This window comes from Heteronotia binoei, chromosome 14, assembly GCF_032191835.1.
Source record: "Heteronotia binoei isolate CCM8104 ecotype False Entrance Well chromosome 14, APGP_CSIRO_Hbin_v1, whole genome shotgun sequence".
Taxonomy (NCBI): domain Eukaryota; kingdom Metazoa; phylum Chordata; class Lepidosauria; order Squamata; family Gekkonidae; genus Heteronotia; species Heteronotia binoei.
The window spans coordinates 40,781,431-40,793,639 of record NC_083236.1 but is presented as its reverse complement, the minus strand read 5'-3'; the positions used below and the strand labels follow the sequence as shown (position 1 = coordinate 40,793,639).

The 12,209-nt window shown below is 41.9% G+C and overlaps 1 protein-coding gene across 2 annotated transcripts in view; it reads left to right on the top strand.

Moving 5' to 3' along the window:
• CDH8 (cadherin 8) overlaps positions 1 to 10,532 on the top strand; it is a 351,561-nt gene extending 341,029 nt beyond the window's left edge. The window contains exons 10-11 of one of the 2 annotated variants that reach the window (XM_060254013.1): positions 2,716 to 2,967; positions 9,552 to 10,532. In XM_060254013.1, the coding sequence (XP_060109996.1) occupies positions 2,716 to 2,967; positions 9,552 to 10,045 (746 nt within the window). In that variant the 3' untranslated portion in view covers positions 10,046 to 10,532. The remainder of the gene's footprint in view (positions 1 to 2,715; positions 2,968 to 9,551) is intronic. The other variant, XM_060254014.1, reaches the window with a different exon arrangement.
• Positions 10,533 to 12,209: the final 1,677 nt, after the last annotated feature.

Sequence of the window (12,209 nt, the reverse complement as noted above, 5' to 3'; positions counted from 1 at the left end):
TTAATTTGTTTTTATAGGAAGAAATAGATCAAATTAATCTGTGTTGGCATAAACTCATGGACATCCAAGAGAGCATGACTCAGAATAGTCTTGTGAATAAAACAGTAAGGACTGCTGATGGATCATTAAGTATGCAAATAAATCTAGCGCTGTTATGTTCTTGAAGTGTTTTTTTTCCCTACCTTCCACAGAATTGCTAATAGTAGAGGATGCTGGCTGCCACTCATGTATACCTAACTTAATCCAGGATGGAGAATCTCATACATTTTTGTCGGAGTAAATTCAGTAATTATCTGTGGGATCCTCGGTGGTCTGATTTACTGCTAACGCACAGTGGGGACCATTAAATAAAGCCAACATTTACCTTGTTTCCCTGTTTGTAGCGCTGCCTATATTTTACATGGCAAACACAAGCTGGGCCTCTGTAAATTCAGGTACTGCACAGGTTAAATGATGATCAGGTTAATGATGTCAACTGTGCCCAGGAGCTGTAAAAAACAAAAAGATTTACTATGCAGAAAAGAGGGGGGGGAGGGGGAGAAGGTGCTATTAGCTACTCAGATCTGTGACGAGTTTCAATAGAGGTTTTCTGGTTTCCAGGTTTTGGTTTTGGTTTTGGTTTTCCGCCCCCAATTCAGAACGCTAGAAGGAGTGGTAAATGAGAAGCCTACTCTCCACAGCTGATCTTCTTATTTACATTTCCAAACATTTAAAAAAAAAAAAACACCTCTCACTCATGTTCAGAACATAGAGGGTTAGAACCAACAATACAGGGGGCTTCTGGGCTCTAGGAATAGTGTGCGAACAAAGCACCAGGGGAGGAACCTTTTTTTGGGGGGGGGGGGGAATCTCCTTCTGCAGTTGGAAGTGCCCTCCTTGTATGGGAAATGCATTTTGGGATCTATAGAACTTATACTATCGTTGCCATTTTCTTTCACTCTTCCCTTTTCTCATTGTTTTTAATTATTGCACTGCCAATCCAGCTTTTGTTTTTAATAATTCAGGGTTTGCTTGTTTGTTTTGGGGGAGGTTGTTTTTGAGGGTTTTTTTAATGGTTTAATGATGCTGAAAGCTGTCAGAAGTATTTTTTAATAGCAAGTGATATATATATATTTCCCCCTGTTGATGGGTCACAGCTGTGCACTGATAACACAGAGGTAGAAGTGAATGATTTTGAGCCAGTCTACATATTACAGAGTAGGGTTGCCAGCAGGGCCAGCCCTAGACTGTCTGGCACCCTAGACGAGGCTAACTTCTGGTGCCTTCCCCCGCACTGATAACGTCACCAAGTCACATGGGGGAGCGCCCAATTTAGTACCTGCAAAAGGCTGGCGCCCTAGGCACTTGTTGTTTGCCTAGTGGCAGGGCTGGCAATGGTTGCCAGGTCTGTGTTGGAAAATACCAGGAAACTTTGGGGGTAGATCCAGGAGGGGGGCTTCAGCATAGTGCAGTGACATAGAGCCCACCCTTCAAAGTAGCCATTTTCTCCAGGGGTACATATAACAAAATGTCCAGGCTTCAGTGTAGATTTGCCATTTATTGCAGCCGAACATCCTGCCAGAGACACCATTCATCTTGCCAAACATTTGCTTTATTTTCATTCTGTTTGGTGCATTTCTTTCTTTGTCTGTTTTTGCTTCATGTCTTCACTGCCCTTGGCTTCATCTGCCAACATGGCCATGTAATTTGATTTGCTACCACAATGGATGTTTTTTTTATGAATACCAGTGGCATCACTACACTGAAAATAGCAGTGTGGCATCACAGATATGCAACCACCACATCTAATAGATGGAAATAGTATGGGCTAATAAGATTAGTGATGTAGAGGAGAAAGTAACTGGGAACAAAGCAAAAGTGTTCAATCTGACTGCCTGTAATTGGCAAAAATGAGATGTATTTCCTATTCATGATGATAGATCAAGATGGGTAGCCATGTTAGCTTGTCTGTAGCAGCACAAAAGAGCACGAGTAGCACCTTAAATACTAACAAAATTTGTGGCAGGGTATTTATTAATTGATTGATTAATTAATTAATTTCCTAATCCCTGTTATGGCAGGGCTCTGGGCAGTGTACAATATTCATAAAACAGCAGCAAGATAAAACCAAGTAAAACATTGATAAAATGTTAAAACTATCCAGTGTTGAATAAATAGTCAATCTCAGTTCCAGCTGCCGGCTACTTCATGGGCAGGGGAGAAGAGTCTGAGGTAGATGTAAACAGCCGAGGAGAGTGCCAGCCAAGATGAAACCATTGCTGTCCTCAACCAAAAGCCTGGTAGAACATCTTCACCTTGTAGGCCCTACAGAACTGCATCAGATCCCATATAGCCCGATGGTGTTAGACAGAGAGTTCCACCAGGTTGGGGCCAGGACCTAAAAGGCTCTGGCCCTGGTTGAGGACAGACAGATGTCTTTAGGGCTGGGGACAACCAGCAGATTGCTGTCTAAGGAACGCAACACTCTCCTTGAGACTTAATGGAGAAGATGGTCCTGTAGGTACATCAGTTCCTGACCACTCAAGGCTATAAGGTCAATACCAAAACCTTGAACTTTACTCAGTATTCCACTGGGAACCAGTGTAGCTTTCATGAGTCACTTCTTCAGATACTTCAGAGACTATACATCCAAGGTAAGTAGTTTTGGTTCAAACTTAGTAAAAATAGCTTTGTTCTCTACAGTCATTATGCAAAATTTGTCTGTTGCTCTTCCAGACAACACCCTTGACATTTTAACCAAACGTGGTGGATTCAGCCGGCAGAAGCAAGAAGTGTATCTTCTACCAATCATTATCAGCGACAGTGGAAATCCTCCAATGAGCAGCACCAGCACCCTCACCATTAAGGTCTGTGGTTGCAGCAATGAGGGTATTGCTCAGTCCTGCAATGCTGAAGCTTATGTACTCCCTATCGGTCTCAGCATGGGAGCTTTAATAGCAATACTAGCCTGCATCATTTTGCTGCTAGGTATGTATTCATTTACCAATCAGATAGAATTTCCAAACATTTGTGATACATACATTACTGTAACTCAACAGTACATATACATCTTTCTGGAAGAAGGTTTCTGTGGAAAGCACATTTAAAAATACAGTTTTAAAAAAATACACACACATTTTCAAAACTGGGGAAAATATATATTATCGTTGCCCATTTGGCAAATGGGACTGTATCCAATCCACATTTCACTGGATCATTCCCAATTCCCCTCCTTACTATAGTCCCTATCCAGCATACCTTTTGTCCATGCAGATCACATTATCACCAGCATAGCCTTCATGGTGGTCAAACCAGACCACATCCTGCTTTTCTCACGAGTAGAAAAACTGGCTGGATCCAATCCATGGTGTGTATGTCACTGAGTGTGAGATCCTCAAAGTAATATACTAAAGGGTAAGATTTTACCCTTGGTGCAGTGTGGTAAAGCTGCAGTACAACAGTCAGAGTCTTCTGTTCACAACCTGAGTTTGATCCCAGCAGAAGCTGGTTCAGAAAGCCAGCTCCAGGTTGACTCAGCCTTCCACCCTTCTGAGGTCGGTAAAATGAGTACCCAGCTTGCTGGGGGGAAAGTGTAGATGACTGGGGAAGGCAATGGCAAACCACCCCGTAAAAAATCTGCCGTGAAAACGTTGTGAAAGCAACGTCACCCCAGAGTCGAAAACGACTGGTGCTTGCACATGGGACTACCTTTACCTTTTTAAGATTGTACATTTTTTAAAAAATGGATGTGTTTATTTACAATGTTTCTTTGCCACTTTTCTGTGACAAAGAATTCATACCTGTGAATTAGGACAAATGCAGATTTGCCCTCACAAGTGCCATTATGTCTTGCTCCATAGCATATACTACAGAACTGCAATATTACCCCCCTCCAGTTATGAGCAGAAATACAGACAAGATTAATGAATTAAGCATTTTTTCAATATGATGCATTGGGACCCAGATTCTGTGCAACTGGGTTGGATTCAGTCTGTTTTTATACTTAATCTTGCCCTGTTCTATGTCATACTACAGCCCCATCCCTAGGGTTGGCAACCCTTAGAGTATCAGTGGGTGTACCGAGGGATTAAGTACCAGGACATCACTTCTAGGTAGGAACAGGAAGTGATGTCACAATTCTCTAGGAATATTCATGACAAGAACCATAGATATTTTGAAATTTCAAAAACATTCTGATGCCAATTCCAGTTTCATAATGAGACCTAATATTCCTTGAGCTTTAAGACATCACTTTTTTTGGTCTGAAACCAAAAGTGGAGTCCTGGTGTCAATTGACACTATCACCTCCCCAATTTCTCCCCATCATTCCATTGAGTGAGGGTAGGGGATAGGAGTGTTGGTGGGAGGCTGCCCACCAGAGCTGGATAAGTGGCATGCAAGTCCCAAGTTCTCCAGCATTTTGTGTTGGTCAAAGAGGGGGGATATGAGTGAATCCAGTCCAGTGAGATACTCTACTTAACATATAATAAAACTGTAGATATTGAGAAGGGGTACTGAAAGTGCTTCTCATCTGAGAAATTATGTTGCCTATGGCTATTGCTGTTCATTACAGCACATGGAATTTCTATGCAAAATGTAGGGGGATGGATCCTATGCTTATTCTACCATTTCACTCCAGTGAGCAAAGTTTCACACCTTTCTCCAGCCTAAGGGGCCTTCCTTCAATTTAAATGGCTGCCTAACCAGGATCAGAAATATGTTGCTATAATTCCATTCATAGTTGTGGTGTGCAGATTTAAAGCCTCCATGTCAGTCCACACAACAAGCACCAGGCAATAAACTGATTTTGTCTCAATATATCTATAGTTTGGGTGTCCCTCTTTTTGGCTGAATGATGATTTTGCATCATATGTGGGAGTTGTTGTCAATGACAGCAGAGCTTGCATATGATGACCTGTTACTCAGCAAATGGGTTAACTGATGAAGAATTGGTTATTGCCTCAAAAGAAATGTGCTTGAAATCAGGTTTGTTAAGAGAGAGATTTTTAAAGAAGGAAGCAGTTGCCAAATTGAAGCAATACTAATGGCAGCTATTTCACAGACTTATTAGAAAATAGCTATGTGACACTCAGTGAATTTTATAGAAATGTATACTAATATTGAGAAGAAAAAAAAATATAATTTACATGCTTTCAGCCTATGCGTTCACAGTATACATACATAAACTGAATTCTATTGCAAGGTTTTTTTAAAAAGTGTGTGTGTGTGTGTGGGGGGGTGTTTCAGAAGATTTTGCCTTCAAGATTGAGCCTAGTTATTGCAAGTGTAAAAAACAACAACAACAACATGGCTATATAGATATTAGGAACTGATTTTACTGGATCAAATGGGAATGGTATGTGTCCTGGCCACTCCCGGCCACAACCCATCCCCACCCTCAGGTGAGCCAAACGGCCCTAATATGAACAGCCCTGAGCCCTGAAAACCCACCAAAGAGAAAATCAAACAGACGGGTGATCTGGAGGTCCTCAGCGACATCCATTCAGCCGAAGAAGAGGCAAGCCCCCGCCAAAGAATTAGAGCTGGAGCCTGCCCAAGTGACCGTCAGGCCAGGCCCCTGACTTGGGTGGATCAATGCTGTACCCCTGGGTGGCCACAAGCAGCCAGGGAAGCAATGCAGGGCCGGGAGAGTTTGGCTGCATCGGTGGTGGAAGAAAACACCCCACCAGCCCAGAATGGGCCTGCCGAACACAGCTGCACCCAGGGCTCTGGCTGAGCAAAGGGGGCAATGTAGAGAGGGCTAAGGTGCTGGGAGGGGTATAAAGGGTGGTCTGAAGAGGTATCAAGGAGTTCTGATGTCTGGAAGCTGCTGAAGCTCAGAAGCACAGAGAAAGGGACCCAGCCAGGGAGAAGTCCCATAGGGTGACAGAAACCCGGCCTCTCCCATTCTGAGACCCCTGGTCATCTTCAGAGGAGGTCCCTTAGGAAGGTGTGGCAGTGGTCACCAGAGGAAGCACGCCACCAGGGGACCTGGGGTATGACAGTATCATTTGTTGCAACAGACTCCCTAGCAATACAAACCATACAACTAAGGATGATTTTAAATTTCTAATCCTTGGTTTGTAACCTAAAAATCTACATTCAATTTGACTTCTCTTTTGCGCAGCTTGATCCCGTGGCTCTTTCCCACCCACCCCACTTATCCTCAAGTCATTTTCCCCCATAACATTTCTATTTTGTGTGTCAATAAATCAGCATTAAAATATGTATGTTTAGATGGCACACATCCATATGTGTGCTCAATGCAAATGAATCAAAGAAGCAAAAAGCAAAGCTGACTCGATTTCTTGAAGCTGAAGTTTGAAATGTCATGACAAGGTCAGCTGAGAATCTTGATCAGGACCGATTTCCCACTCATCTTACACCACTCTCACGTTCCTCTTCTCAGCAGGGATGTCTTCCAATTTCACACTATCTGGCCCAGGACTGCAGCTAGTGTTGGTTTTTTCAAGTCTCAAACAGAAACTGGTTTTTAGAGGTTTCTGTTTGCGGCATGAAAAAGCTGATGCTAGCTGCAGCCCCGGGGCAGATACTGTGAAATCAGAAGGAAGCCCCGCTGAGAAGAGGAACGTGAGAGCTGCATAAGGTGAGTGGGAAATCAGTCTAGGTCTATAGTTCATGTCAGAGATTGGATGCATAAACCACTTGCACCAAATACAATTTTGGAGATGTTATCATAAGAACATAAGAAGAGCCCTGCTGGATCAGATCAGTGCTCAATCTAGTTCAGCATCCTGTCTCAGACAGGGCTGGCCCTAGACTGTCTGGCACTCTAGGCAAGGCTAACCTCTCCCCCTCCCCCGCACTGATAATGTCACTGAGTCACATGGGGGGGCAAACAATTTGGCGCCCTCAGAACACCAGCACCCTAGGCAGTCGCCTAGTTTGCCTAGTGGCAGGGCCAGCTCTGGTCTCAGGCAGTGGCCAACAGTTTTTCTGAAGAACCAACAACATGACACAAAGGCCAAGGCCTTTCCCTGATTTTGCCTCCTGGCACTGGTATTCTGAGGTTATCATCTAAATCAGGGGTCCCCAACCCCCAGGCTGTGGACCGGTGTCGGTCCTTGGCCTGTTAGCAGCCAGGCCATGAGTTGTATAATTATTTCATTATATATTACAATGTAGTAATAATAATAAGATGACGACATTGGATTTATATCCTGCCCTCCACTCTGAATTTCAGAGTCTCAGAGTGACTCGCAATCTCCTTTATCTTCCTCCCCTACAGCAGACATCCTGTGAGGTAGGTGGGGCTAAGAGAGCTCTCACAGAAGCTGCCCTTTCAAGGATAATTCTGCGAGAGCTATGGCTGACCCAAGGCCATTCCAGCAACTGCAAGTGGAGGAGTGGGGAATCAAATCCGGTTCTCCCAAATAAAAGTCTGCACACTTAACCACCACACCAAAGACTTTAGAAATAAAGTGCAAAATTGTATAATCCCGAAACCATATCTTCCACAGAACCAGTCCCTGGTGCCAAAAAGGTTGGGGACTGCTGATGTAAATGCATGTGTGCCTGTCACCTGCCGAACTGCTCATGCCTGTTCCATGGACTTCCTTGCACTGCTGTGTGTAAACTACAGCCATGTATCAACTAGAAACATCCCCCCTCAAAGAAAAAAAAAATGTAGACTTTGCAGTTAAACTTGCGGACCCAGGAGGCAATCACAGGGATGATGAACATTAAAAATAGGTTGAACAAAATATTAAATCTTAGAAGTTGTGAAAGGATAGTGTAACTTTTGTAAATAAAAATACACCTATTGAACTCATGAAATTAAAAATGTTTCTTCACAGTAACATAAACTTGCCTATTATCCAGTTACATTAGATAAAAACTGCATAAAACAGGGGTGGCCAATGGTAGCTCTCCAGAAGTTTTTTGCCTACAACTTTCATCAGCCTCAGCCAGCATGGCCAGTGGCTGGGGCTGATGAGAGTTGTAGGGAAAAAACATCTGGAGAGCTACCGTTGGCTACCCCGGCATAAAACATGTTCCTGGGCCTAACTATGGTGTTTCAAAATGAATGTGTTCATTTTATGGCTCACTGGAAATGCAGAATAATAAGCTACAGCTGCTTAATATGCTTCAGGTGACTGTCTGGATTAGGTAAAGCACCATATGCAATATTGTATACAAATGTGGAAAAATAAATTTATTCCTTTATTAACGTCTTATATAACAAAAATGATAATAGGTAGAGGCAATGTTAGAATTAGTTATTTGTAGGGCAATTTATAAGCTTTCTAACAGTGCTTTAAAATTTGGAATTGGATACTTGACTCACCAGTTATAGTTCAAATTAGAAACAATAGGGAAAATTGGTTCAGGTCACCTGATGACATCATAAAAAGTTTAAGCTTCAAATTAGAATGGGTTATTACATCAAAGCATAATACATGTACATATACCTTTCAGGAAAAAAAAAACATAGAGCACCTTACCTGATATTAACATCTGGTATGGTCCATGGGCTAAGACATTATCTCATTAGAGAAAAGGTCTTCTGCTAGTTGAAGGAAGCCATGTTTCCCAGAAGAATATAATAAGTCAGTACTAAAAACAGAATATTGGTTTAGATAGACTTTGGTCAAATCCAGCAAACTGTTAAAAAAAAAAAAATCAGAAGTGTAACAAGTATGCCCTGGTATCATTTTTGCTTTTCCCTAAGGTTTTATCTTAAGGATGAGTGGTCATTCCCTAATTTTATATATATATATATATATATATATATATATATATATATATATATATATATATTTGTAATATTTGTAATATAAAATCAGGGCCATCTTTCCCACTAGGCAAACTAGGCATTTGCCTAGAGCACCAGGAGGGCGGGACGCCAAATTGGGCTCCCCCTCATGCCCAAGACTAAGTTTGTCTCTCCCCCTTACCACCACCACCCGCTCCCTCCCTTCCCTTCCACAGTGCAGTGCCACACTCCGCCCTCCCACAGCACAATCAGAGAAGCACCACAATGAGGCTCGGCCCTACCCACTTCGACAGGGCCCGGACTTCTTCTAAGTTCTTTGAAGAGCATGCTGGAGGAAGTTCACTTCCCCCTCACTTCTGGTTCCAGAAGTAAGTGGGGGAGAAGCCTCATCCAGTGTGCTCTTCAAAGAACTTAGAAGAAGCCTGGGCCCTGTTGAAGCAGGTAGGACCGAGCCTTGTCACAGCGCTCCTCTGATCACACCGGGGGGGGGGGGGAGGCAATTGAGTGCCATGCTGTGGCACTGCAAAGTGCGGGCAGGGTGGGTGGGCAGGGAGCCTGCCTGGGGTAACACATGCCCTAGGGCCGGTACTACATAAAATGCATACATTTTACAGAGAAGATGTAGTGTGAGCAAACCAAAAATAGTTCATTGGTTCAATTCACATGAGAGAGAAGCAACTTTGAATCAAGGTTCTTGGGTTCTAAACAACAATGGAAGAAAAAAATAAAATTATCTCTAGTTTCGTAGGAATAAGTATTCTTTTATTTGCCTAGATTTTTTTTCCAGTAGAAGTTGATTTCAAATTCTAACCAGTTTGTGGTGTTTCATTTGCAGTCATTGTGGTGTTATTTGTAACCCTGAGGAGACACAAGAATGAGCCTTTGATTATCAAAGACGACGAGGACGTGAGGGAAAACATAATCCGGTATGATGATGAAGGAGGTGGCGAAGAAGATACGGAAGCCTTTGACATTGCAACTTTGCAAAACCCAGATGGAATAAATGGATTTTTACCCCGCAAGGATATTAAACCTGATCTTCAGTTTATGCCCAGACAGGGATTGGCCCCTGTCCCTAACGGTGTTGATGTTGATGAATTCATCAACGTCAGGCTTCACGAAGCTGACAATGACCCTACAGCGCCTCCATATGACTCAATCCAGATTTATGGATATGAGGGAAGAGGATCAGTAGCTGGTTCCCTAAGCTCCCTAGAGTCTTCACCCTCAGACTCAGATCAGAATTTTGACTACCTCAGTGAATGGGGCCCCCGTTTTAAAAGACTTGGAGAACTTTACTCAGTTGGAGAAAGCGACAAAGAAACTTGACAGTGGATTACAAACTCTTTTTTTCACTCTTGACTTAAACACTCATGTAATATTCTAGGGCCACTGCTGTTAGTTTTGACTAATGTGGCTTTTGTTTTAGGGGCAAGTTTAGCACCGGTCATCTATAAAATCAACTACATTGTAATGTTGAACCAAAAAAAAAGTGCATAACTCAAAAGTATATGTTAGGAGGTCCGAGTCTTGTGGAGTGTAAAGTGAAGTACGTAGAGTGTCTAGAAGTCTTTGGATATTCTATATTCACATGACCACTCTGAAGAAAGGAGTTTGGATCTTTGATAGTTTTCAGAGAATTAAAGGGAAAAGATACTTTTCTACAGAACAGGCTTGTGTGAATTTTCACTGAAGAAGAGTACATTCTGAAGGACTTTGAAGAGCTAACGGTTTATTTCCACGTTGCCAACGAAGATCCCACTTTAAAAAAAAAAATGTTAAAGCAATATCTGGTCTTCTGTGCAATGCTGATTTTTTTTTTTAAAAAAAAAGAGCATTGGTAAAGTCCCTCTTGGCCTCAACTGTGCAGTGACCATAATTTGTACATAAAGTAATTGTTGGCCACAAAACTACGGACTGAATATCCTCTTTAAATATTGTGTCAAGCCTTAAAATATTCACATGTTCTTAATCCATTCCAGTGACGGGATTCAAAATCCACAGTTGTGTCAAAGTTCACAAGTGAGGAAGAGCATTGACAGTTCCCTCACTTCAACAAGACAACGGATTGTTTTCTAGAAGAATCTCTCCTATCACCTACTTTGTCTTCAATAAAGGGTGGGGGGGGGGGAAATCTGAAAGAGGATAAACTTGCATATATGATACAAAAGCTGATTTTATTGCTAAAGAACAAAATTTATTTGTTTAATCCTTGAAATAAATATTTTATTGATGTCCATTAACTGCTTTTATTTATTAAGATTGGTTATAGAGAAGAGCTTAAGATGGAGGGAAGAAGTCTAAATGATATCCATTAATTTGTTTTCTATATATAATGAATGTTTAATAAACTGTACAGTTTGGAAACAAGACTTGAGCAACAAGCTGTCCATTAGCATAGAGGTTATATTGGAACGTTAGCAGGGTGGAAGTGTTCTCAGAGGAAAACAACAAGAATCCTGGACCGTTTTATATCATGGTCATCAACCGAGTATCTGGTGTTTCGATTACAAGCACAATCAGCGAGAAACAACTCGGTTCATGTGAATATTTTAAAGAAAGAAAACTCTAAATTTTGAAACCGCCATCCATTTCACCCTCAAATCAAACCTGCTTCTAGTTCACTGTATTAAAAGGAAAATCAGTGTGTACATAATTTTCTTGCTTATGTTTTCTTTAGCCTTTCTTTTCTAGAACTGTCATGATTATGCACAGGGATTTCCCTCACAGAAAGAGCAGCACCTAGAAGCTGTCAGCATCTTCAATTTGTAACTTACAATTTAGGAGTAGCAATTGTATAATAATAATAAAAAAAACCCTGAGTATTACATGCAAATCATTTTTACTCCCTTCCCCATTGTTTGCTTTTGTTTTGATGCTCTTGTTTTGTTTATTTACTCCATGTATTGTATTCAGGAAAAAAAAAAATCCTGTATCGTTTCCTACTTTGTGGAAATATATTTTTATAAATACCTTCTTTGTGATCACAGCTTCTTTCCATTTCCACTGCATCTGACAGAGACGCATTGCCGCTCCTGAATCTCTGAATGCGCAGACAGCCACGGCTTCTCCCAAGCCTTTGTATCAACCGATGGATTCCTTGGCTGTTCGCCATCACACTAAATCCCTGCTTAAGCCCAAGAGGTGAAGTTGGCATCAAACAAAAAGCAAAAGATGAGCATGCACGCACCCCTCTTTTCCACAAGATTGCCTGGGATTCTATTTTGCTCCTTCTGAATTCTGCTTAACTAGGAGGATTTTTAAAATTAATTTCATCAGGTGCCATTTGCCACAGCAATCAGTTCCTTTTGCGTCTTGTTTCCCATCTATGTTACCTGCAGGGCTTTTTTTTTTTTTTTTTTTGTAGCAGGAGCTCCTTTGCGTATTAGGCCATGCATCCCTAATGTAGCCAATCCTCCAACAGCTTGCAGGGCTCTTATTACAAGGCCTATTGTATGTTCTTGAAGATTGGCTGCATCAGGGGTGTGTGGCC